This window comes from Beta vulgaris, chromosome 7 (genome assembly GCF_026745355.1).
Source record: "Beta vulgaris subsp. vulgaris cultivar EL10 chromosome 7, EL10.2, whole genome shotgun sequence".
Lineage (NCBI taxonomy): Eukaryota > Viridiplantae > Streptophyta > Magnoliopsida > Caryophyllales > Amaranthaceae > Beta > Beta vulgaris.
Genome location: NC_079208.1, coordinates 12443934 through 12471814, shown reverse-complemented (window position 1 = coordinate 12471814; position 27881 = coordinate 12443934). Strand labels below are relative to the sequence as shown.

At 37.3% G+C, this 27881-nt stretch overlaps 1 protein-coding gene across 3 annotated transcripts; it reads left to right on the top strand.

Moving 5' to 3' along the window:
* The first annotated feature begins 770 nt into the window (after positions 1-770).
* LOC104908927 (hypothetical protein) lies at positions 771-27881 on the top strand. 3 transcript variants are annotated; one of them, XM_048648496.2, is made up of 5 exons: positions 771-1455; positions 4014-4462; positions 7471-7711; positions 11848-11934; positions 27347-27881. In XM_048648496.2, exons 1-5 carry the CDS (start codon positions 960-962, stop codon positions 27436-27438), a joined length of 1365 nt encoding a protein of 454 aa, XP_048504453.1. In that variant the 5' UTR covers positions 771-959; the 3' UTR covers positions 27439-27881. The 3 variants fall into 3 exon arrangements, with proteins under 3 accessions (XP_048504453.1, XP_048504452.1, XP_048504454.1); XM_048648495.2 differs by lacking the exon at positions 27347-27881 and adding an exon at positions 25868-26255; XM_048648497.1 differs by lacking the exon at positions 27347-27881 and adding an exon at positions 14722-14928.

Below are 27881 nucleotides of genomic sequence, written 5' to 3'. Positions count from 1 at the left end.
CAATTCTCTAGTTTAAAATTGACCATCGTTTCGTTCCTTTTGTCATAACCCAATGGCAAGTTTCTCCATTGGGAAATGTCCTAAAATGAGTATAGTTGGAGGTGGAATTTTGAAGATTAATGGAGAAAATGGACCATCACTGAAGAAGCATTTTCCCCTCAATTTACAAATTAAGTTGTCTAAAAAATTGTAATTCGCAAATTTATCTTGTTTTTAGCATTAAGGCTCCTTTGTTTTGTAGGAAAACATTTCTAGGAAAATAATATTTTTCATTTTACGTTGTTTGGCTGGATAAGGAATTTAAAAAGGAAAACATAGATAGAAAAGAGTTTCCATCTCTTTGTAAACATTTTCCTCCAAAATTTGAAAATACTACATTTTCCTCCATACTCTCATCCCCAACATCTCTATTTTCCTCTACTTTGGTATTGTTTGGTTGGAAGCTATTTCACTTGAAAATACAATATGAGTGTTGTTATGGGTGTTGTGTTTGGTTGGAGAAAAATGAGAGAAGCATAGAAAATACAATTCCAAGGAAAATACAATTTCCCATGAAGCATAGAAAATCACTCACCAATCCCCTTGCTGAATACTCCAATTTCGAATTTCTCATGAAATGTAAATTTACATGAGAAAATTACTTAACATGTAAACCAAACGAGACCTTACTATAATATTTTTCTATCATACCAAATAAAGAAAAACTAATATTTATTTGTTTTTTTATGAAAACTATTTTCCAACAAGGCAAATAGATGGCAAGTGAAAAACAAAGATTTGAAAGTAAACATTTGGAAAATAGGTAAGCAGAGCGGGAAGCACGTGAAGAAGAAGAAGAAAACAAAGCAACACTACCAAACTTCTCCTACCTTCCTTAATTACTCCATGATCAATTAATAATAAGGCTAGTTTATGTTTGTTTCTCATATTTTCTCTCTCTGATTCTCTTTGAATTCACAATGTGGCAGGTTGCAGTCGCAGCTGCAGTTGCAGGAGGATCTGGGTTCATTGCCAAACACTTTTTCTCTCCAAATTCCCATACTCTTAACACCACCCAAACAGAGCCTAAGCAACAACTTGAACAAGAACAATTACAACCACACCAAATTTCAAGTAATTCCATTCAAACTCTATTTTTACCCATAGAAACTCCTGCAGAAAATAGCGCTTTGAATCAAAATGAGTCTGACAATGCAAGTAGAAACGCCATTCATAGAGAAGATCAAGATGGGGTTTTTCGGTTTTCATGTTCCGGGTCTCGTTCTGATTCTAAGAAATCGCGGAATTTGGGGAATAAAATTCGTGGTAATAACAAAAAGTTGGGTTCTTTTGATGATGGAAGTGTTTGTCAGAGGAATACTTGTGGGAATTCAGGGAAAAAAGTGGGAGTTTGTTTGAAAAGGAGAAAAACTACTAGGAATTCAACTGGGAAGCGACATTCATCTCTTTCTAAAGGTTAACTGTTTTCCATCATTTATGTTGTTGTTTGTGTTGTTATTTTTGTTGTTGTTGTTGTTGTTGTTGTTGCTGTTGTTGATGTAGTAGTAGTAGTAGTAGTAGTAGTTGTTGTTGTTGTTGTTGTTGTTGTTGTTGTTGTTGTTGTTGTTGTTGTTGTTGTTTGTGTTGTTGCTGTTGATGTTGTTGTAGTATAGTAGTTGTTGTTGTTGTTGTTGTTGTTGCTTGTGTTGTTGTAGTAGCAGATAGTAGTAGTAGTTTTTGTTGTTGCTTGGGCTTAAATTCAATTCAAAATATAGAAATACCTTCAGTTGCATGGCCGTGAACTGACTCCAGGACATGGACCGGAAGATTCTAATAAGAAATTTTCGATTGCATGTATATTTTCGACATGCCTGGCTGAATTATAGGTTATGTAAAGTTGAATAGGGATCTTTAGCCATGAGATTTAACTCCTATAAGGACTTGGGGATTCAATTTGTAGTTACATGTTCGTGTGCAGTAAAGATGCTTACTAACTGAAATTCTTTTCTTAAGTAATTCTTGACTGCATTATTTACTTTTTCAAAGTTTGATGGTTGATGGTGAGGTATTTCTCATTGGTTTGTGGCTTTTGATTCAACTGTTGTTTTTTTTTATATGTGAGTAGGATGGGTTATTTGGGGTCGTAAGGTGCCGTGATGGAGGGATTGATTCTATTGAGGCTGTAAGAGGCTTATATGAACCAATATCAAACCCACCCTATAAGATCAATGTGGGTTTTAATTCCACACCTTGCAATTTGCCTCATATGTTTTGTGAAACCTGGCATTCCATGTCAGGCTGCCAGCAATGGAGTATGCTTACTTTACCTGCAGCGAAGTTTATAGCATATGTTTCTTTTATAGGTTAATGCTACACGCGTAGGGAATTCGGATATTTCATTTTTTGGTTGTGTATCACTTGTATGAGGCGGTAGGGTCACTTGAGCAGAACTTCTGTTCTTTCTCAAATGTTTTTCCGGAGGATGACTAGCGAAAAGCCGTCTTGAGAAGTGAGATTCCTGATTAGATGATTCAGATTTTAATGGTTTATTTTGTCCTAGGATAGTATCCCATGATCATAGAAGCACTATCAAAATCTTGTTTTTGTTGTACGGGAATTTGGCCCCAAACTGTAGAGGATTGCTTTCTAAATTGATTCTACACTGGAGTTTATCCACACCTAGGCTTACATTCCTTATGTTAACCTTTCTGAGGTTTTTTTTGTGATGGCTGTGATGAAATGGCCTAAGTTAGAGGGTTAATATGGGTAGTTCACTGAAACTCAGTTAGAAATTAGCTTGGGAAATAAGTTAGAGAGTTAGTAAGGAAAGAAATGCTATAAATACAGCAGATTAGGCACAGACAAGTTATTCTGAAAATATTAGAGGGTTTAGTTTGGTATTTGGGAGAGAACAAGCCTCTCGAAAGCTTGTAGCTATCACTTTATTTTACTGTTTTCCACAAGATCATCAATTGAAGTCCATTATATTTCTTAATCTTCGTCTCTAATCTACCTACCAATGTTAGTTCCTTAAAATGGCCTTGCGTCTATAATAGATTTTCAGCTTGAAATTAGCTTGTGGTGAAACTAACAACTCGATAGGCCCGAAGAAACAACTTTCTCTCTATTATGCCCGTGAAGGCTCTTAGTAGATCTCTTGGTTTTTGATCCACAATTCTTCACAGTAATGATGAAGCTTAGGGTTTTTGTGAATATATTAAAGGGAATATGATTCTAATCCTCCAAATCACCAAGATGAGTGTAAAATTTATGGTGGAGTTAGATTGACAAAGTAGCTCAAAGCAATCATAATCTAAGAACTAAGCTCAATTATGTATTACATATTTTTTGTTTTCTTTTGACAGGCACAAACCGACAAAATATAGTACATATAAATATATAATTAAGGATTTATAGAGTAGAAAAAGATGTTTCCACCAAGGGAGAAGGACAGGAAAAGGGAATGGTGAAAGTGAGAAATATACTCTCAAGCCCCAAGGCTCAGTTCTCATCCGATCATGTAAAGCTAATTACAACCGTAACCCCTGCTTGAAGCCTTGAATTTTGACCCTTTAACTGTTTAACCCTTCACGTATTCAGAAATTAGACCTGGCCATTCTACGATAATTGAGATTTTGCCTGGAATGAAGTGCCAAGAATTCAATTTCATGTCGATGTCTTTAATGACTTACAGAAGTACTGGAGGCCGTGAAACAAAGAGTCGACATCGATAAGCTATATCCAACTTACATGTGAGCCTTTTCTCTCTGGATTATTCGCGTGGTAATAGCTACCACAGGGTTGGATGGCTAAATTCTAATTTCTGGACATGATTAGCTGCTTGATGCTGCCCACTATTTTATTTTAAAATCAATGTTCTCAAAATTTGGCCAATTAGTGATATTTGCTGTTTCCCATGCTTTCCACTTTCTGGAATTTTAATATGGAAGGTCTAGCAGTTGATCACCATCACCGTTGGTGACCAGATTTTCCTAGTGCTCCGATTAATATTATCTTTATATTTGACTTTTTAGATTGCTCAACTTTTGGTTGGGGACTTGGTCTGGGGATAATTTGCATGATGTCAGCTGGAAAAACAGAAATTAGTAAGCTTAGCAGCACTATTGATGAGACTGCAAAAGTAGTTGACGAGATGAAATCCCAGCTCAACAAACGGAAATCAGCACCCTGCCATCACTATCAGTTGTTGAACTCTGATGATACAATCACGATGGATACCGTGCAGAAACCAGCCTCTGAGCAAACAAATATTGGGTCATGCCCAATGAGCAAACTTAGTTTTAACACGAAAGTTATCAGTCATTTAGCTGACAGTGACTATCCTAGCAGTGTCCTCACTGAAGAACAACATGAAGGTGTAGAAATGGACCAGTTGGAGGCAGAGCTAGAATCTGAACTGCAGAAGCTCTCTTGGTGTACTACTGAAACTTCTGAACATGTTGAAAATTTGACTATGGCTCAGGTGCGGAGTTTGCAATAGTTCATATAGGTTTCTGCATCATATGCACTTGATATTATCTGCAGGCATGTAATTCATTTTTGATGACATTTAATAGAAAGAACACTGGTTTTTCTAGATGTCCAATTAGAGAAAACTCATACTTCCTCTCCGTTTCTTAATACTTGTAACATGTTCCTTTTTAGGATTTTTCACAATGCTTGCAACATTCTTCTTTTGGGTAAATTTTCATGCAAAGAAAGGCTTACTTTATTTTTAATCACATGGGCCTTGTTTCACTCTCCTTCTCCGTGGTTCATGCCATTTCCATATGTTATAAGTATTAAGAAACGAATATATCCGTGACTTTCTCCATGCTTTAATCCCACTTCATCAGTTCATCCCATTCACTTTTATTTCTATGTAAGTTTTTATTATCTGTTCTGCTGCTGTTATGACAAGATGTCACAACGTTTTAGCAAAATGAGAATTTTTGACGTGTCTCCACCCTGAAAAGGAACTGCATCAATAGTCTGGCTTTGCCATGAAACTCTGATTATATTTTATTGCTACTTATTTTTAACTTGTCAGCTACTGATCTTTATTTTTGTTATCTAAACTACCACAAGGAAATGCATTGTGAATAACATGTGTTGACATAGCTGGCTAGAAAACAGAAACCAAAAGGTACGAAGTCCTGGAGGAAATACCTCAATCAAGGGTTTCCAACCAAGGAAATCGACAAATGAAAAAGAGAAATAAAACCAAATACCTAAGATCAAACATTGAACTGGGTACTGGGTAGAAGTCAGGTGCTTTATTATCCAGCTTGAGAGATTTTGCTTATACTGAGTTAAAATTGCACTGCTCCACTATGCAAAGACTCAAGACTAAAATGCTTTGAGGAATTGAGGTACACAGCTCCTGTCAGCGGAAGCATTTCTAAATACCGATGCACCTAAGTAAGAGATTTCTAGTCCTGGGAGGAAGTTTCTTTAGAGCTAAGAAGCTTGTTGAGATAATATTAGCTGTCTGTAAGGGAGCTTACTTTCAAAGGGCATGGAGACACTCTTATCCCCATACTGACAGGCTGACAGCCATAATGGGTCAATGCTTCATGACTGCCACGCTATGGCAGATGCCCACCACCAGACCAAGAACATTTAACCCTTAAGTGTACATTAGTAAACTGAGAGACAAGGCCTTTTACTCATTATGGCTCTACGAGTTCATAGCCTGCACCTACAGGTGCTAACAAGTGCGTGATAACAACTCCTATAGGCTTTGGAACTGAATCCAGTTTTTCCAGCACCCAAGATGTGCAATGTTGCTTATTGTCATCTGCACATGATCTGCTTATACTTTGTAAAGTGGCAGCTTGTCTCTGCATCCTATTATTGGAGTTTCCAAGTTTCTTCTTTTAACATATTTGGGGGTTAGTGTGGAAAGCCCATATTAGCCTGACAAGAAGGATAGTTGCAGGAGCAAGGTGTTTTTCCTTCTCAAGTTAGGCAATACCTCCCTGCTGTCCTTTAGGTTTATGTGGCTTCTCGTTTGTATGTGGGATTTAATTTCATAGGAAAACAAAAGAATTTGGAATATTCCTTACCATCAGAAAATTTCACAATCACCTATGCCAACTATTGTTATGTAACACAAATTTGACATGTACATGAGGAATATACTTTATCTCACTCTTATACAAAGACTTAGATCATATCCAACCTATTTTAAAAGTAGACTTTCAAAGAATCACAGGTTTCATGATGTTCAAGTTCAAGATGCATCTTGAAACTTCTACACACATTCAATGACAAATATATTTTTAAACATTGACAACTTCCGCTGACATCAACATATCTCTTGTTTCGTTGTGAACAGTGTGATGATTTTATGTATGTGCTTGCATTTTAACAAGCCTTTGAACAAATTTATGCACTTTTGAATGATTAATTATTTGTTTGTATATATCTATTGTTCCCAACATAAATATACATTTGAATAAGGTGCCTTTCACCAGATAAACCATTCATGTATTATGTATATTCCATAAACTTTTTTTCCCGCTCTTAGTTGTATCACGTGTAACTGCAATTTCAGTAAGCTGGATTCTGAGATGAAGAATTTCTACTTAATTACCTTCAAACAAAGCTTTACGAGTCTGTCAAAATGCTCATTACCTTTTAATATCAGCGTCCTGTACTTTTAGTTGCCAAATTAGTCACGTTGAGCTTTCTCCTACTATTTACACTGCCAAAGGGTTAACTAATAGAAGACAACAAAGGCATATTTGCTGCTTGCAAGTGTAAAAATGAAGTTGAATATAAGTCAATGCTTTTTTACATGCATTCCAAGTTAGTTTAAAAAATGACTCTAGTCTCTAGATGAACTTTCTACAAAGAACCATCGAGTGGGTTGTATGTATTGTATATATAAATATGTGAAAATTTGACATTCAAGCTGAAAACTTCTATATTAAGATGAAATTATACGAGGGGACTAGCTTGTTAGTTGATTTCCTCCTACATGTTAGCTCATCTTTGTTTCATTTTTGATTCCATTTACAATGTAAAGAAGTTTGTAAACTTCAATCAAACTTCATTGTGAAAATAGAGAGAATAGGAAAGATAAGAGGAAAGAAGAAGAGATAGATTTTTATTGATGTAATCATTGAAAATGATTTATTACAGCAGTAGTACTTATATAGTACAAGAGAATTACAATCTGTAACCAATAGGAAACCAGATTACAGACGTACAACCAATAGGAGCAAAGCTTAGCTAATACATCAAATAACAGAATTTGTTATTATGTTATAACTAACTTATGCTGAGGTGTTTGCTGCTGATGTGGCATCATCAAGCTGTTGAAGCTTTGCTTGTGTTGGTTTATCATACTGCTGTACTTCAATACAATGAGTGTAAATTTTTTCGTGGATAGTAGTCCATAATGGAACTAAACAGCTAAACTGATGACACGGTTTGTTACTTCATGGTTCTTATGTCCACCCTTGTCAATATCATTGCTGTCAGATTGGAAGACATCAATCAGAAAACCAAAGTTCGACATCTTACCAATCTGATGGAGTATCCCCAGTTGAACTCACAAACAAGTTGTCTAACTTGCTCATACAACAGCAGGAAAGCCATATATCTGAGCTGGAGTCTGAATTGAATTTGGCGCAATCCAAACTCCAACAGAAAGATGATGAGCTCCGGGCACTGAAAGATTGTGTCAGGCGTTTGACTCAGGTTTCCCTCTCAACTGTATCAGGTAGGCCTCCAAAAACCCACTTTAGATGTTTTTACTGTATTCTCTAATCGCAAAAAGCTCCAGTAATAGTGTTATTTGTATGATATTTGTTTATTTTATTCTGGGTATAAGTATGGGCCCGTTGGCCTGCTTGTCAAGCCCATCCCCTTGGCCCTTACCTTGCAAACCTCTCACCAACATATTGTTGGGATGAGGATTCAAACTTAGGGCAACGGGGTGAAACCGTGAAGCACAACTGTGTTCTCAGCTCCTTCTCCCGTATGTAGTATGCTTGAAAAGTTGGTAGCCTTAGGATTTTTGACTATTGGTGTACTTAATGACAGCATATAGTGATTTTATTTTCTTCCATTAGCATTAGAAGTCTTTAGTCATAATATTGTGACGACTTTTTGTGTACTTAGCATCACAATGATATTGTACACTTAGTAACACTCTATGGTGATTTTGTTATATTCCACTTAGCATTAGAAGCCTTTAGCCATAATATTGTGATGTCTTTTTGTTGAAATATTGTAACTGCTGTGTATATCACCTTATGACTCTTAAAACATGGTGTCAAAAACCATTCTTTATCTATATGAGCCGTCATTGTTCCTTGCGCGGCATGCATCTCTTCATTCTTATGATCCACCTAGGTTTAAGTGCCTGTAGGGCCATGGGTTGATTTTGAAATCTTAAGCTTGTGCACATATGAGTTACCCCAGTCGGACAAATGAAGACCTTACACTTGCTAATTCTTGTTGTGAGACAACTTAGATGGCTTCTTATAATGTTTAAGGTTAGTGGGAACTCACATATAGGGAGGGGGGGGGGGGAGGGGCTCACCTTTAACATGCTCAACATTGGAGGAAGGAAGAGAAGTAGATAATATGACTACTTTTAAGCGTAATGAAGTAGCTTTCTCCAATCACCCATTGGTTTATGAGTGAAACTTCTCTTTGTATTATTACTCCCTTTGTTTTTCAAGAGATGTTTCATTCTAACTTGCGTACTTGCTGATGCACAACTTAGACTATTAATATATCTAACTCATTATTTAAGTTGTTTAATAAAAATAAATATAAGGAAAATATATGTCGAGACAAATTCAGCAACATCTTGTATGCTAATATTGGGATTTATACATATGTCAAAAAATGTAGTCAAAGTAGAGTTTGCGAATAGTACAAAAGTCAAAATGGAGCATCTATTTTAAAACGCAGTGGGTATTATTTATCTTTTCAACTTAGTTTTGCTTACTAACTATTTCTTTTGATTGGACAGATATCACCTTTAAACTTAATTTATCTTTACTGAAATAATTCTCGATTGATTCATTTTGGTTCATTTTGCGGAGGTTTTCTCGAAATATATTGTGGTTATAAAGTCACCTTAGTATTAAGTACTATTTTTGTACTTGATTATTGTTGTTTGATTGGACTATGTTTGCTTATGTGAACTATTTTTTTAATAGTAGAACTTATTTTTACCAAACAAAAATTTATAGTTACTGCATTAGATGCTTCATCCATTTTAAAATAAGATAACATTTCATACTCTCTAAGACACACATTAAACAATTAACAATATTAATTATCAATAAATATTAGAAAGTTGGTATTTGAAATTGAAGACATGCATAGAAACAACCCGACAAGATCAAACAAAGTTTTTTTTTCTTCTTCTTATACATTAAGGACAAATCATGGTGTATGTAGCAACCATGTGTATGTTGGATCATATGAAGAAGTATGGTGTACAAATTAATTTGTAGAAGCTAGGTCTAGAGATAAAATTGGGAGGAAGGTAGAGCATATATAAGATCAGGGAGAAACGACTATGTTGGTTTGGACATGTGCAACGCAGACTAGGAGATCAGGAGATGCACATGTAACTGTGTAAGGTAAGTAGAGAGTTGAGATTACGGAGGACTCTATAATAAGTGGAGGGAGGCGACAAATGGATTAAATAAGGTTTGAAAAAAATAGGCTTGCAGGAGATTTAATATAGCACTAGAAAAAAAAATGGAGGAAAAGATTATTTGTGGACGACCATAGGAAATAATTTCTTGGTTCATGCAGCCGACCACAACTTTCTGGGTTAGTAGTTTGTCAAGGTTGATGAAATTTAGACCTCAAAATGTCAAACTGGGCAATTAATTTGAGGCATAGAAATAGTAGAAAAAATTAGAAGGTTAAAGAGTATATCAACACTGATTAAGTATAAAACTTATTTTTTTTAAGGTGAAGAGAACTCATCTTGTATTTTTTTTCTTATGTAAATGTAAACAACTTTATGGGATGGACCGAAACATTGTTTCAAAGTTGAAAAGAGCATTTGAGCTGGTCGACAGTCCGACACTCATCAGCACTCGGCAGTCATGGATATATGCAGTTTATGGATTGGAGTTTAGCGAAGAGTATGAGGTGGTTGACAATGTTCAAAAGAGCAAAAAGAGTCTTGTTTGTTCATATAACACTAATGATGATCTGAATTCTGTAAGTTCTATTGACTATCAATCTAGAAATAATAGCAAACAATAATAGAATATCAAATAAGAAAGCAGGAAAGAACACACCAGAAATTTTACGTGGAACCCAAGAACTGGGAGAAAAACCACGAATCTGCACTAGGAATCGGTGAATATTCAAGAAAGATTACAAAAGCACTCAAGAACTCTCTCTACAGCTTTTTCTCTCTCAAATATGTGTTTAGAGATGAAGAATACATTAATCGTAATTAGGGCACCTATTTATACCCTCATTAAGCAAAACCGGAAAAATAACGCGTCGAACTTTTCCCCGCAAAACCGCGAGTCGCGGTGCTGGCCGCGAGTCGCTGTCAGCTCTCGCAGTTTTGCCAGTTCTTCGTAAAACAGTCATAACTTTCTCGTTTCTCACCGGAATCGGACATATGACCTATCGTTGGAAAGCTCTCGGAACAAGCTATCACCTCCACTTTGAATCACCTCAAAATCATTTACATATTGAAAGATATGTCCATTCAAAGTTAGCCTTATGTCCCAAATGACGTTTTCCCTTTACGCAACCTCATCTCCACACTCATACACCTCCATGAGCTCCATATACTACCATATACCCAACAAATTCATCAACTTCAAAAAATCCCAAACGAAAGTTTCTTTTTAACCTATGCGTCCTTTGAGGAGTATTATTAGGAAAAGTATGAAAATCTATCCTGACATAATAGTATGAAAATCTGTCCTATAATAGTAGCCTGTGTTTATAAACTTTGAAAGGAGAATCTTGTGAAATAATTGCGTAAGGCAATTCCAGAAGTATTACTTTAACATTGTATCTCGGTATAATTTTGTTATAATGAGATGAGGGGAGTACTAAAGAAGTTATTAACTCTTAAAAGAATCTTAGCCATAGGTGCACTGCATTACGCCCCACCAGTGCTCCCTCTTTAGGACTCTCCCATCATAAGTTTGGCACCAGTGATTTTGGTATCCACTGGAAAAAACCAGGTCCCTGTCACTTTGAGTGTCCTTAAAATCCCAATCCAACTCCTGTGATTCTACAATCTTAAATTTTCTGAACAATCATTGACCCTGCGTAAGATCCATCATCAATAGGATCATGTAGCATCTGTCTAATCTGGATCTTTAGAATTGTAGTTGGGTTCTCAGTTATTGTCTCGTCGTACTCATCATGGTAAATCTTACAAACTGTTCATATTCTTGATATCCATGTATCTGTGGTATAAATCTCTTTGTTCTTCTACATATTTTATGTAGCTCTAATAAAGGTAAATAATGTAAATTTCAGATTTTTCAAGTGAATGTACACATTAATATTATCTATTTCTGGCCCAAATACATAACCACAAGTCCACAATTAGTTTTGGAGCCCGGGTGACCTTAGTTGTTGGAGGGAAAACTGCTGTGTTTTGATTGATATTCATAAACTTGGTATTGTTAAATTTAATGATCTGATCGTCATAGACTAACTTGACAATGGCCTTTAATATAAGGAGTGCAAGTATAAATACATAGATTATGCACTTAACTACACATTGTGTTTTTGAATTTGAACGTTACAATCTATATACATAAATACTAAGTGTAACATTAGTGCAGTTACAGTATTGATTGCTACTAAATTATGTGCCTTAAATTCTTGGTTATCTATCAGATGAGGAAACAGAAGAGGGGCAGGGCGAGATACTCGATCATAAGAACACCATGGTTGCTGACAATGTGATGGTCGGAATGAAAAGAGGTACCACTCTTGGTTTATCCAACCGTAATTCATGACCATTTTGGCACTTTTAATTTTGTTAATTTGTTTCTGAACTTGATCTCAGATTTTTGTATATGATGTAGCTGAGATCCTGTATGAACTGTTAGTAGTAATTCTCCAACTTCATACATTATATTTTGTAGGATAATAGTGTAAGGTAAACAAATTTTTGTTCATTTATTTTAAATAATCTTGGGTTCTTGTTTCAATATTGATTAAAGGAGAAATTGCCGATAGTATTTTTATAAATTTTTTTTAAAAATAACTACTTTCTCAATTTTGAAATAAGTGAAACACTTTTCTTAAAAAAATCTCACATGAAAGAGAGGAGTTTCACTTATGTCAAAACAGAAGAAGTATGTTTTAAATACCAAAACCTAATAAATTAGTAACACTTAATAGATTCCATCCAAAGATTCATATGATGGGGTCATAAGCTAAACTAATCACATTTTCATCTCTCTTGTCCCTTGATTTTCCTCCTCTTTCTTTTGCTTTGGTCTTTTCTGCTATAACCTCTTCTTTACTTCTTTTTAATTCACCCCAAGTACCCAACCTCCATTACATTGTCACATCAGATTCTTTTTACTCTCTCCTCATATTTTTCCTTGTCATCATCGGTCCTTTTGTTTACTTCTCTCACTTTGATTGAGAGAAGTTATGACTTTTTGAAGCAACTCTCACCAATTTAAATGGTTATGTAGTTTGATTCAGTGATATTATGCTTTACAGCAAGTTTTGGACGAAACAAAAGTGTAAATCAATTGCAAGAATTTTGGCTAACAAAAACAACATTAAACTTCCATGGATTCTCAAAAGCTTCACACTCCAAGAGGAAACATAAGAAAACTCTTACATCTAAGAATTTGCATGCACGACTAACAATCAACTAAAAGATATATATTCTCTTCAAGTAAATGGAATTGTACAAATTATTATAATAGACGGTCTAATTTTAATATAAAATTAGACAACCCTAGTTTACATTCTCTTAACAAGCCCATTCCATTTCTCTCTAGCCCAACACTATTTTTAGGTATCTTGCACCATCCTAGTCGTTCATTCTCTTCTCCTTCTTTTGTTTCCATTTGAATCTCGAATTACAACAAACAATTTTTAAAAATAATTTGACAGTTTTACAAAATGGATTAAACTAGTCACTAAATGGATTAAATCACTCACTAAATGAATTAAAGAATCTTATTACTGAATAGATTAAACTGGTCACTAAATAAATTAAAACGGTCACTAAATAAATTAAAGTAGTCACTATATTAAGAACAATGGTTCGTTCTCTTCTTAATATTGAACTTGGGTCGCGCCTACTTTTAAATTAACAGTAGACGGTTTCTTACAAGACCAACTGATGGAATTGATACCCCCTAATTATGGATAATATCAATTAATCTAATTGGTAATTACCAATCAAGGAAGATATCAATTAGTGTCTCCGAAAAAAGAGTATCAATCAATCAATGAGTTAGCTAGGGACTCATTTTTTCTTCATATAATCCTTATAGTTACTCTTATATACTGTTTTCTTTTTCTAACATGATGACACGTATTTTGGTTATTGTCACCCTATCTTACATCAATTAGTCATAATAAAATTATCCCTTATAACATAGTAACCTTTTTCCCCTCATATAGTAATCCTTTACATAAATTATATATTTTTTTTCATAAATCACATGTGCTATCATTAGGTCCACACTTTTAAGATTATCTTTAAGACTCATCTTAAAAAGGTGTACTAGTAGGTCCTCGTGTTCTCAAAATGATAGGATATTTTGAGAATTTGGAGAGGTTGGATGCTCCTTTTTGTGATGAGTTGGCAATAGACATCATTCTTCACCCACTAAACAAAGGGTTCGATCATTTTTTGTTGACCCTATAATATTTTTTTTTTGGAAAGATGTTGACCCTATAATATGAATATGTTAAAAAAACAAGGACAAAGAAAAGCAAGTTGTAAAACCCAAATTTCGAGCTATCCTAAAAATGCTTCTATTGTAATAAAGCTGAGAATTAAGCAATCTTTCTTCAAGTGCCCAACTCCTTCACAACAAAAGCATTTTTGGTCAGGGGTGGCTCCAAGCTTAAGTTTGGTAACTTGCTTGCCTTGTACTTGTCCTTGGAAATCTGTTTTCCTTCCTTTTAGAGCCCTTTTGGACCATAAGAACAATTTTATTTAGTTTCAACTTGATATTTTGCTTCGCAACATCGAGCATTCCAAAAATCTTAGTGTTGGTGCAAATTCAGTTGGATAACTTTGCAAACAAGTCAATGCACAACCAATAGTTAGATACTGAATGTCACGGGAGTCTTAGTCCCTGGGGGTTACCGATTTTAATTTGATAAAACCTTGCTAACGTACTTTGTTATAGCTTAATATAATTAAACTATAACGCCTAATAAATTCAGGCGACGAGTATTAAGTAAGATAATTAATGCAATGATTAATCTATTAATTAAAGCTGAATATTCCCACTTACATCACAAACTTCCAGAAAGATTCTATAACACACATAAGGATAAACCAGGCTGGACAATTAAAGGACAAACATGAAGATGAATACCTCCATGGATTTCGACTTGAATTGGAGATTGAACAAACTTTGTAACTCAGTACATGCTCTAGTTCTAGACTATTGACTAACTATAACCCGAGAAGGGGGTTGGCTAATCTAGGTAAAGTTACGCTAGTAAAAAAGTGAATTACACGTTTGTTGTTGTTTTCTGATGTTCCTTCTTGTATTTATACAGTGGAGGCACATATAACTTCCTTGCTCTTTGGAGGGAAGTGATTTGAATCATAAATGATTCAAATCACAACTGCCATTTTCTGGCGCCATGATAGTCACATCTTTTTACCCACGTTCTTGCATGCCTTTGTAATCAGATTAACTTCCATCCACGTCTTCATCTTTGGCGTTGCTTGACTTTTAACCGTTATCTCTTGATTATTCTTAAGAGTCGGGCTTTCTTTTATGAATTGCTGACTGTTGACTTTCATTGACTATTCATCATGGACTTATTGACATAACTGGACCTTCATTTTACATGATTATTGCACCCTTTGGGGCCTGATTCAATAAATCATAATAAATGCTAACTATGATGTAAAAATGGTAGTAACAAATTGTCCCCCTGATTTGTGAGGTGATGTACTCATAACCCACAAATTATTAGCAGAGAGATATGCTTAATAGCCATAACCAATTTGTTTTAAAACCGTTCTAAAAGTTGCTTCTTCATCAATTTTAAGATGATTAACAAATTTTTCCTTAAGATGGCTAAATTTAGTAGAGAAGAATAATCTATCATGCATTCCCTCTTTCTCATCTTCTAGCCATTGTAAAATCCATTAGAAAAGTTTGTTTTAGACGTGGTCCTAAAGGATGATTTTGCAGCATCCAAGAGGGTTCTAAACCTTGGATCATAAAATTATGCCATACTTGACATGTACATGTATATTGTACTCTATCTCTTGAAGATGATCCTTGTGCTATTTGTGAGATTTTTATGCTCTTTGTATTGCCTTTAACAAAGAGTGTTTTTAGATATCTCCAAGGCATATCTGGTTGCCATGCTTCTTCCATGATAACTTTTTCCCAAGATTTACATACTAATAAGGAAGTAACCTGATCTTGGAGGTCAAGTTTTGGAAATATTCATGCTTGCATCAAGTCTACATCTGACCCTATTTGAAAGGCCTTGGACTTGTTTGTATATTTTGGATCCTTTTGTATTATAGGATTCTTGCCAAAATATCTATTAATTGTAGTATCCCATCTAATAGACTCATCTCTTATGAATCTGTCCTTATCTTCAGATAGGGAATCCAACGCTTTATGGTGATTTAAACACTTATAGGGATAAGGTTTATATGTTGGCGATATTGGATGAGAAATTGGTGGTTGGGTAAAATTCATCACTAACCTTTTTAAAGATATTGTCTCCTGACATTCACATATGTTGTTTCTTTCTACATATTTATATACGGATATCTGAATTCTTAACCACTCATTTTCTGAATCGCTTACTTAGAAGACAATTATGTTGGAGAAAAATAAGCATCAAATAAACATGGTAATTTTAAATAACGTAAAACATAATTATTTTATTAATAACTAATATTTTGCCTTACATTTAAGAAATTGCTTTTAGAAGCAATGTTCCTAAGAATTGACATTTATCTATTCGTAGATAAATATTATATTAATTAAAAATAAAGGGCCTAATGGGAATCTTCTGGAGATGATCCCGACAAACAAGGTCTACCATGGCATGGTAGTCTTCATCTTCGATTTCATACCCAGCCACATACCTTATGATGGCAAAATAATAGCCATCTCCAGGCACGTTGTTGAATCTTGTCCTGAAGATCATCCTTTGATAAGTATAATCTCAGGTATACCTTCTATTAAAAAGGGCAATATACATCCAGGAAAAAAAGGCTTCTGAGACCCATAGCTCCCATAATTGGCAGAGGCACTTGAAGTATACCACTATACCCTCAGATTCGTCCTGCCATGGCTCCATCCTTATGATCTTGATAGACGTCTAGGTGCATATTAAGACTAGACTTTTGGCATAGGCCCAAGTAACAGTTTGGGGTCTTGGAAAGTTGAAGATATTAGATACCTCTTTCCCCCATTTCTTACAGACTAAGAGAAGTTCATCCTGTGAACTCTCTAGCAGTCTTGGCCATATGAAGGTAGCCAACAAATCGATATTGGTGCCCACTTTGGTAGTGCTGGATTCTGCCAGCGTTGGATCTTCTGCTCTATGACCGGATCATCTCTAAAGATCTTGACCATATGAGCATCCCACTGCTGAATTTTTGCTGTTTTAAAAACTTCTTTGTCCTCTTGGACAATGTCTATAGCCTGATGATGATTGAAACAATCCTCATCAAAGTCGCCTACTTCATCTTCATGATGGTCGAAGTCCATCTTTTTAAATTTTTATGAGATGGACAGAAGATGATCGAGAAAGTTTTGTTTTCTTTTTCTCATTTTTTTAAGTAGAGATAGAAAAAGAGATGAAATAATGAGTGACATCTCTAAACACAAACTTCTTTAAATAGCCGTTTTTCGTATAACGGTCATCTTACTAATAACTTCTAGGATTAAACTTTAAGTGTCTAGATCACTTTTCAAGAAATTTAGAAGAGAACTTGACTAATTTGATAGTAGTCCTCATGTTGACTTCATAATTATAAACCTTAGGGCTTGAATTTTCAAAATTTTAATTCATTATACTCTTTTAAACGTTTGAGTTTAATGCATTAGTATTATGAATATAAGTACGTAATTTGGTACGTGTAAAGAAAAACTGATCTTAATATGGTTAAGGTTTAATCATAAATAAAACGTATTTTATTGATCATTACCAACTATTACATAGTATCTAAAAGAAACTACGAACATATAGCTTGTTGATAACATAAACCTAGTAGCATAAATGAACTAATGTTCAATACTCTATTATACTCTAATTTACCCTAAGATGAGCAAAACTGATGACAATTTGTGGTTTTTCGTCTTCTCCCACATATGGGTCATCATCATCATCTGAGTAGTCATCATTCAATGGCATGGGAAAACCAATATCCCTTATGTGCTCATGCCATAAACGACAAGTACATTTGTACTGGATCAATTTCCTAAAGCTGGTATTGTTTTCCAACTGAACCATTCGGTATTTCCTTATGAAAACACCTAGAACACTCTCACAGAGATAAGTGATCTATGCTACTTATGGGCTAGATCTAAAGGAAAAAAATTTATTTCATAATATTTACTCCCCAAGCCTTGCATACCATCATGAAATTGAGTAAGTCCTTCTTTTAATAAGGGCCAAAGATTAGTCGCTATAAAATCTAGGTCACTTCCTATTTTTGTGGCGCTAGATTCTTTTTCCTCTACATCTTTTTGCTGGATATTTGGATCCTCCCCAAAATACTTGAGAATCTTCACTTGCCATTTCTTAGTTTCAACATCCTTGAACTCTTCCCAATCTTCTTTAACAATATCCATATTAAATCTATGCCTCCAACATTCTCCGGGAAAATTAGGGATAGTATTAACTTGAGGATTAGCCATTGTTTTTAGAATGAAGGTTTTTTGTATGGAGAGAAGGATTTAAGTAATGAATTAATCTTAACCACTAGAGATCAATTTATACTACGTGAATAAAACAGTTATTCCTATTTATAAGGGATAACTAAATGTCACGTTTTACATATAATCACTTAAGAAATTAAATCATCTTAATTTCATTCAATTTTATCTTTGCCCTTCGTGGGTAAAGTGGATAAACATGGTTATCCCACTACGTATCCCTTAATTCTTAATAAATTTGCATTTGTGCGTTTAAGAATTAATGATATTAATTGCGTGTACAAGTGAAATTAATTTGCGTGTACAAGTGAAACTCTCATCATTACTCTTTAGGTGTAATCATGTTCCAACTTCAAATCAATTTCAGTTTTAGGCCTCGTTTGGTTCACATGGGAAGTAATTTTCCATGGGAATTTACATTTCATGGGAAATTATTTCCCTTGTTAATTTCCTAGGAATTAGACAAAATTGTTTGGTTGACACCATAGGAAATTGCATTTCCTAGGAAATTACTCACCAAGGGGGCTTGGTGAGTTATTTCCCATGTTTCATGGGAAATTCTATTTTCCTTGGAATTTGTATTTCCTATGCTTCTCCCATTTCCCTCCAACCAAACACAACACCCATAATGTATTTCCTAGGAATTTGTATTTCCAAGGGAAATAGCTTCCAACCAAACAACACCTTAGTTTTCCAATAGTCATTGTATAACTCTTTTTAATGAGGATTTAAATTTCTGTCATACAACTTCAAATCAATTTCAGTTTTATTTTTCCAATAGTCATTGTATAACTCTTTTTAATGAGGATTTAAATTTCTGTCATACATTATTTCATATGACTGTTTTATAACCCATTCATCTTATTCATTTTTTAGAATTTAATTGTTTGTTTAACCAAACAATAAATTGCATAAAAAATTGAACAATTTGAATAATGTAAAAGAAGAAATAAAATACTGAAATTAATAAAAAATGCAAGAGATAGACAAAATATTTTATATTTTATAAAATTAACAAAAATTAAAATACAACCTAAAATTGAAGATTTTAAGAATCTTCAACTATTAACTTAGAACTAGGGTCCTAAGTCTAGGTTTACATTTAATTTTTTGGTGTCACCGGTCTGTAGGCGTCGGAGTCAGCGTCGGAATCGTTGTTACCGTAGTCTCGCTTGGGGTTACTACCGCTACCCGAACTCTCCTTCTTTTGACAGGAGGTTCATCGTCATCTTCATCCTCCTCCCATTGGTGGGCAGGAGGGGGAGCTTCCTCTTCCTCTTCTTCTTCTTCACTAGTAGAATAAATGCTTATTGTTGCGGTCATTAAGTAGCCTATTGTGGCGGTTTTGACCACGCAGCAATTAAAGGGGCAGCAATAAGTAATTAATATATTGCTGCGGTTTTTAACTGCAGCAATACACTAGTAGAATAAATGCTTATTGATGCGGTGATATTGCTGTGGTTTTACCTATATGCAGCAATATAACACGCAAAAAGAAAAAATAGAAAATAACAATATTGCTGCGATTCCCTCCCAAAACCGCAGCAATATTGTTCAACGGATACATTTTGAAAACAATGTGGGGCCCAGAACAACTAATATTGCTGCGGTTTCCACGTAGGACCGCAACAATATATTAAAAAAAATATTTTTTTAATATATTGCCGCGGTCCTACGTGGAAACCACAACAATATTAGCTGGCAAAAGACGGCTCCTCATTTAGGGTTTCATGCACCCCTTTAATCAGTTTCACTCTTCCTCTCTTTCCAGATTCACGCTCACTTCTTCTCTTCCTCTCTCTATCTCCTCATCTCTTCCAGTTTCACGCTCACTTCTTCTCTTCCTCTCTCTCTCTCCTCCTCTCCTCCAGTTTCACGCTCACTTCTTCTCTTCCTCTCTCTCTCCTCCTCTAATCCAGTTTCACGCTCTCTTCCTCTCTCTCTCCTCCTCTATTCCAGTTTCACGCTCTCTTCCTCTCTCTCTCCTCTCATCAATTTCACGCACCCCTTTCACTCTCTCTCCTTCTCTCTTCCTCTAACCCTCTCATCCTTTCGCGTAGCTTCTTTGCCGGTCGACGGTTGCTCGCCACATTCGACCTTCGTTTGTCGCAACGTCAGATTCGTTCGTCTCAACGTCAGATTCGTTCGTCGCAGCACTTGAATTCGTTTGTCGCAGCGCTTGAATTCGTTCGTCGCGTCGTTGTTGCTAAAGATGCTTCCAGAAACAACGGTATTGCTCGCCATTGCTCGCCAGAATTTTCCGGCGTTGCTCGCCAGAATTTGCCTGCGTTGTTGAAGATGCTTTCTAGAAACAACGACTTCGCTCGTCGTCGGCTTTAGATCTCTTGTCGTCGTCGGCGTTTGACTTCGTTGTATTTTTCAGATCTAGTGATGGTTATTTTCCAGACCTGATGTTGTAATTTTATTTTCCAGATCTGATGTTATAATTTTGTTAGGTTTTTTATTTTTATTTTAGGTCTCTTTTTGTATTTTTTTTTTATATATCTTTCTTTTATATGAGTTGAATATCTTAAAAGTTCTTTATCATTACTTAATTTGTTGTGTTTAATTTTTTTTCAGCATTTTTTTTTCAAATTTGATGGCAAAATACCAAAAAAAAATGTTTTTTTTTACCTGTATTAGTACCTATTGCTGTGGTTTTGACTAGGAACCGCAGCAATAGGTCAAGATATTGCTGCGATTCCTAGTAAAAACCGCAACAATATTTTGGACTTTTTAAATAAAAAATAAACATATTGCTGCGGTTTTGGCTAGGAACCGCAGCAATATCTTGACCTATTGCTGCGGTTTAAAACCGCAGCAATATATTAAATACCTATTGCTGCCCCCTTAATTGCTGCGCGCCCAAAACCGCATCAATATGCCACTTTTTGACCGCAACAATAAGCATTTATTCTACTTGTAATATGTATTCTTTTAACATTAAAAATACAGGTCTATTGCTGCGGTTTCTTCCCAAAACCGCAGCAATAGACACAAGCCAGGTAATTTTTTTTTTTTTTTTCATTTCTGTCGACATAGATTTTTTGATAGTTATAATATAATTATAATATAAACACAGTTACAACAATCCACTGTTAATTATAAATCTAAGAAAAACAAACTAAAAAATTAAAAGAGACACAATCTATTACTTACTTTTCACACTTGTAAAAAAAAAACCTTCTACTAGTAAAGCCAAATACACCAACAAAAAAAATCACAATACCAAAAAGTCGGCCTTAACAAAGTGAATGAAACCTTAACATTATAATAATTCTTAACAAAAACCAAATAAAAAAAATTCAAAAAAACACAAAAAATAAAATAAAATAACTGTCAGCCTGCAATTCGCCAAAAAAGATGGGAGATTCGCGCCGGAGAGTAAGAGTGAGATGGCCGGAGACTCGCCGCGCGTCGTCGGTGGAACCGACAGTGTATCCGAACATAATCGCGCCTCGTCTAGATTTGCGTCGTCGGCGGACCCAACGCTGGATCGTCCGAACAAAATGACGCATTTTTGATGTCAATGAACGCCGGTCGTTTTTGTCGATGAAGGCCGATCGTTTTTGTCGATGAAAGCCGGTCGTTTTTGTCGATGAAAGCCGGTCGCGGTTCTCTTTAAAATCGACCTTTTTATTGTCGATGAATGCCGGTCGCCGGGGTGGAAGAGAGTAGATGAGTGGAGGAGATGAAGAGAGAAGATAAAACTGATGAGAGGAGAGAGAGGAGGCAGTAGTAGGCGTGAGAGGAGAAGAGGAGGAGAGAGAATAGGCAGCGTGAGAGGAGAAGAGGAAGAGAGAGAGAGTAGGCAGAGAGGCGGAAATAAGCGTGAGAGGCTTGAGAGAACTTATGAGGGGAAGAGTGAAACCTAGATGGTTTCTTTAATTTTAATATTAATATTAAAAGCTTATTGCTGCGGTTTTTAATAGGAACCGCATCAATATGTTCAAATAATATTTTTTAATATTATTTAAATATATTGCTGCGGTTTTTGGTCAAATGTTCAAATTTTTTTTAAAAAAACTGTTGAAACCATATTGCTGCGGTTTTCGGCCGAAACCGCAGCAATATGGTTATTTTATATTTACCCTTTTCTTTTTTCGTGATATATTGCTGCGTATGGGTAAAACCGCAGCAATATCACCGCAGCAATCAACAATAATTCTACTAGTGCTTCCTCCTCTTCCTCATCATCACCTTCATCACCACCAGAATTTTCTGGTGAAAAAGGTGAAGAGTCTTCGGAGGCATCACCAGGGACGTCCTCCTCTGATGAGAAAGGGTTACCCCTTTCATCTTCAGAGGAAGAGTCCTCCTCTTCTTCCTCATCCTCCGACTCCTCAATGTGGATTATTTGAGGAGGGAGAGGGGTGACTCTTGTGGCCAGGACTGATTAATTTCAAGAAAGCTTTCCTCCTCTGAGGAGGAAAATTCAGAAATTGTGGATGATGAGGATGATGAGTGGGAAGCCATTTGAGAATTTTTTGAAAGAGAGAGAGGGAGAAAGAAAAATTTAGGAGATGAAGGGATCAGGAGATGAGCTGTGATTTGTATCATTACATCATTCCCTTTTTATAAGAAAAGTGTCATCTCCTGAAAACCTGATAATTTCAAAAATTACGCCCCTTCAATTGAAACATGGGTCTAACTGTCTGTTTAAAGATTTGGGCCAATCGACTAGGTATGAGCACATAAGGGATACTGGTTTTCCCATGCCATTGAATGATAGTATGCAGATGATGATGACCCATATGTGGGAGAAGACGAAAAACCACAAATTGTCATCAGTTTTGCTCATCTTAGGGTAAATTAGATTTTAATAGAGTATTGAACATTAGTTCATTTATGCTACTAGGTTTATGTTATCAACAAGCTATATGTTCGTAGTTTCTTTTAGATACTATGTAATAGTTGGTAATGATCATTAAAATACATTTTATTTATGATTAAACCTTAACCATATTAAGATCAGTTTTTCTTTATACGTATCAACTTACGTACTTATATTCATAATACTCAAGCATTAAACTCAAACGTTTAAAAGAGTATAATGAATTGAAAAATTGAAAATTTAAGCCCTTAGGTTTATAAATTATGAAGTCAACACGAGGACTACTATCAAATTAGTCAAGTTCTCTTCTAAATTTCTTGAAAAGTGATCCAAACACTTAAAGTTTAATCCTAGCTAAAAGTTATTATTAAGATGATCTTTATACGAAAAACGGCTATTTAAAGAAGTTTGTGTTTAGAGATGTCACTCATTATTTCATCTTTACTTTACAAAATTAGAAAAAGAAAACAAAACTTTCTCGATCATCTTCTGCCCATCTCATAAAAATTTAAAAAGATGGACTTCGACCATCATGAAGATGAAGTAGGCGACTTTGATGAGGATTGTTTCAATCATCATCAGGCTATAGACATTGTTATGCTCTGTAAAACTAGCAAACTTATATCACACTCCCAAAGATGAGCTCTTAAAATTGGAGACTTGTGTAACAATGATTGATTCAAATCCCGAAGCAAACTCCTGACCAGCAACCTGCACAAAAGGGACCCACCCTGGAGGTTTGGGTGGTATTTCCCCCTCCGAAGCTTAAGTCAGATGTCAGGGATGTAAAGGAACTTTTTGAGAGAGAAAGTAGAGAGAGAGAGAGAAGAATTTATGACAGAGTAACAGTACTATGCTCTGAAAAACGTACCTTTCACCCTGAAATCAAGGACTATTTATACTGTTTGAAATGACTGCTGTGCCTTGATGTCACCCTAATTTGGGAGCATCTGATTGGCTAATTCAAAGTAGCGGGACACGTGGCAGTAATTGATTGGTCAGCACACCTCACTTTCATAAAAGGTGTAGATCATTTTTACTGGGCCTAAGTACGATTTTTGGGGCCAGAAGAGGGCCTCTAGTACATTTCTTCAGAGAAACGTACTTTTAGGCCTGCCACTTCCAGACCCTTTGTACTTTTACCTTCTGCATGCATGCCACATGTAGGGCTCCGATGGGGCCACGTGCAGCACGATAGCCGTTGATTTTTTAGGCTACAACATTTGCCCCTTAAAAGAGGGAGTTATTATCTTTTGGGCGCCAAGACGGTTAATCTTCCTCTTTTAACCGACTTGGAACTGCCCTTCCCCTTCATTCAAAAAAGAGGCGCGATTTTGCCGGTCTCCATAGGTCAACCCTAGGCACAACGGTTACTTTTCACCGGATGAGGAGGTCATTTTCACCCCTCTATAAATATGTGCCTTAGTCGCTCCTGGAGTCATTTTAACATCGCTGAGAAATTTTCTAGAGAGAGAGACTCTGCAAAATTTTTACTGAACTTTTAGAGAGAAGAACATCTCCCGTCCAAGCTCTTACTTTGCTCGTCCAAGGCCTCAAGTCACCTTTGACGCTCGTCCGAACTTTCCTCTACAGGTATATTCTCAACTCTTTCTTGCTTTCACACATATTTTAAGAAAATGAGCTCGTCTTCTTCATCGAACAAACCCGGCCGCTCAAGGGTTGGTACTAGCCCTAGAACAGAGGGCCTATCTTCTCCGGCATCTTCTAGAGTTGGATCCATCTTGGCCGGACATGCATTCTTTTTCTTTTCTCATGGCCGGCTAAGTCAGACGACCCAGTCTTTACCTGTGCAGGGTAATCTGGCTCGTGTTAAGCAAACAGCTCGTATCAGAAGAGGAGTTAACCTGCCGGCCTCCAGCTCGGAAATGGAGGCATCTACAGGGCGAAATCCTGCTGACGGGGAGCGAGAAGTCCAAAGTGCTCGTCCAGCAGTTCCAAATCCGTCTCCTGAATATGTTCAGGATGAACATGTTAGCAGAGGCTCTCCAGAACCCAACCCGTCCACACGCGAGACGGTCTCGGATGAGCCAAGGACGGCCAGCTCTTCCAACCCTGCCAGTGATTCAGGAGAGCCGTCAACAACTTCGTCTGAAATAAGACGACGACTAGGTCCCCTCTCTGACCCTAGGTTCATCCTGGCCGATAACACTTGGCTGGGACGATTAGGTTCAGACCTTAGCTCCTTTTCAACGGCCATGCCCATGCCGGGCTACAAATTCGTTCTCCCTGGCCGGGAGGATACCATCTTTAGCGCCCCTTCTGGCCACTTTTCAGTTTATCGGCTGGCATTAGATGCCGGCCTTCGCTTTCCTCTCCACCCTTTCATCAGCCAACTGCTCCATTATTACGGTATAGGACATAATCAGCTTGCCCCAAACTCTTGGCAAAACATCCTGACCTTTCTGGCCGTGTGCAATTTGAAAGGGAAGAACCCTTCTCTGGCTGCCTTCACCCACATCCATTATGTTGCCAAGGTTCCTAGAACTGTCGAAGGGAGCTGGCTGAGTGTATGCAACCGTCAAGGCTTCTTGACGTCTTGGGATAAAACATCCAAGATGCACTCTTGGAAGGGTGAATTCCTCTTCGTCCAGGCGCCCAGCAAAGTGGTGGCTAGCCGGCTTCAGTATTTTAGCCGATCTACCACCAATACTAGACGAATGGCTTCGTATCTGGAACTAGAGGATAGCTCTATCGAGGAGATGGTGGAGTATTTCCGGGTTTCAGAGTATTCTATGGAAGACGTCTCTTTCAAGGGTCCGTCCAATTGGATCCCTTTTAAAGAGATGTTTTATCATGATAATTTCCTTGTCGCTGCCGGCTTACGGCAGGACGAGGACAGAGGTATAATTACTAATGATTCTCTAAGTAAAATTCCCGTCCTGCGTGTCATTCGTCTAACACCTGCGGTTTTGTTTTTTCTTTTTTGCAGATTCAGCCAGAAGTAAACTCAGAAAATCTTGGACTGGAGATATGAGTTCATCCAGATTTGCTGATACTCTCTGGAAAGAATACAGCAAGTCAGGTGCTGAGAAGAGGGCTGACACACTGGTAAGATTTGCTGATAATCTCAGAGAGGCAACTCGTCCAAGCTGACTTTCGGACGTGCTGCCCTATCAAGGAGCAACACGTCCAGACATCGACTGGACGAGCTGCCTCTTTGAAAGGCAACTCGTCCAAGTTATGTCTGGACGGACTGCGTCTTCGAACAGCAACTCGTCTGGACAAGGACAGGACGAGGTGCTTCTTTGGAATGCAATTCGTCCAGATCATTGATGGACGGACTGCTTCTTGGGAGAACAATTCGTCTGGACAAAGACAGGACGAGGTGCTTCTTTGGAAAGCAATTCGTCCAAATCATTGATGGACGGACTGCTTCTTGGGAAAGCAACTCGTCCAGATTATTGATGGACGGACTGCTTCCTGGGAGAGCAACTCGTCCAGATTATTGATGGACGGACTGCTTCTTGGGAGAGCAACTCGTCCGGATTATTTCTAGACGAGTTTCCTCTTCGTGGATAAACTCGTCCGATTTTTCTTGGACGATCTGCCTCTTTGAAGAGCCACTAATTCTCTTTTCATGCTTCTAATAATTTATAGAAAAATGCCCCAACATCAAAGGCATTGGCCGAGAAAGCGGCAGCAATAAAGCGGCCGGCTGGACCAGCGAGGCACCCCCCTCCAAGAAGCCAAAGGGGTTTACAGCCAAAAAGAAGAAACCAACACGGCTGGTTCCTAAGGTCGTGATAGATCTCCCGGCCAAAGAGGAGGCTAAGGAAGAACCGGCCGAGGTTGGCCCCATGGCTCTGGTAACATATGCTGGGCCTGCCGAGCAGCTTGCAGCGCCACAACCTGACGAGGTTGTTATTTTAGATGACGCGGGTCAGTCTTCTCAGCCGGACGCGGCTGCTGATGGGTCTGCCTTTTCTGGGCCAGTGGCCAAGCTGGTAGAGCAGATGCCCACTGCTTATAGGACGGCTTCCCGTTCTTCTGGTGAGTCTTATTACTCAAACGTAGTTAGAACGCTACGGGTTGGCGGGCGTCCGATGAGTCCGTCCAACAAACAAGCCGTTGTAATTCCCATCAGATGTACTAACGAGTCTAATCTTTCAGATAAAGGGAAGGGCCCAGCTGTTGACGGCTCCCCTAGCCTTTCTGACGATGAATCTTCTCCGGCTTTCGGGAAGATGTCGTCGTCCGACTCGTGAAAGCTCAAGACGGAGCTTTTCAAGTGCTTTCCTGAACCCTATATTAAGGGGTTAAGGGGAGCATCGTCTGGACATGTAGGTTACATGTCTCAGCTTGCTGCCGAGGTACATCCTTTTCTATTTAGACGCTTATGTTTTATACTTGGCATTTATTTACTTCTTTTTCATCCGTCCTGACATGCCTTATCCTTTCATGTTTTCAGCTTTTTGCTCGCAGCATGATAACAGAAGACTGGGCAAAGGAGCTCAGAAAAGAAAACAAAAAGCTCGTCCACGATGTGACGGCGGCCGCTGATCATGCCCAGTTTGCTATGGCCCAGCAAGAGGTGTTGCATCAGCAGACCAAGATTGCGCTGGAAAAGCGGTCAGCCGAGCTGGAGTCTCAGATCAAAGTCTACCTTCTTCGGTTGACGGAGATGCTGGACGAACGGGCTTCATTGGAACGTGTCCTGACGGACGAGAGGAATTCAGTCATGACAATGGCTGCTGATTTCTTCAAGGAGAACCTCGTCCATAAGGTCAAGAACCAAGCCCTTCGTACTGAGGTTGCAGAGACCGTTGCTGGCGCCAAAGAGGCTATGAACACCGTCATAGACACCTCAAAGGAATGGGCGGTGCAGGCTTTTGGCATGATGGCCGAAGAGGAGGATATCCCCAGATATACTCGTCGGCTGGAGTTCCAAGAGCTTTGCATAAGGCGACCATATCTGGAGCCGACCCTCCCGTCTTTGAAGAATC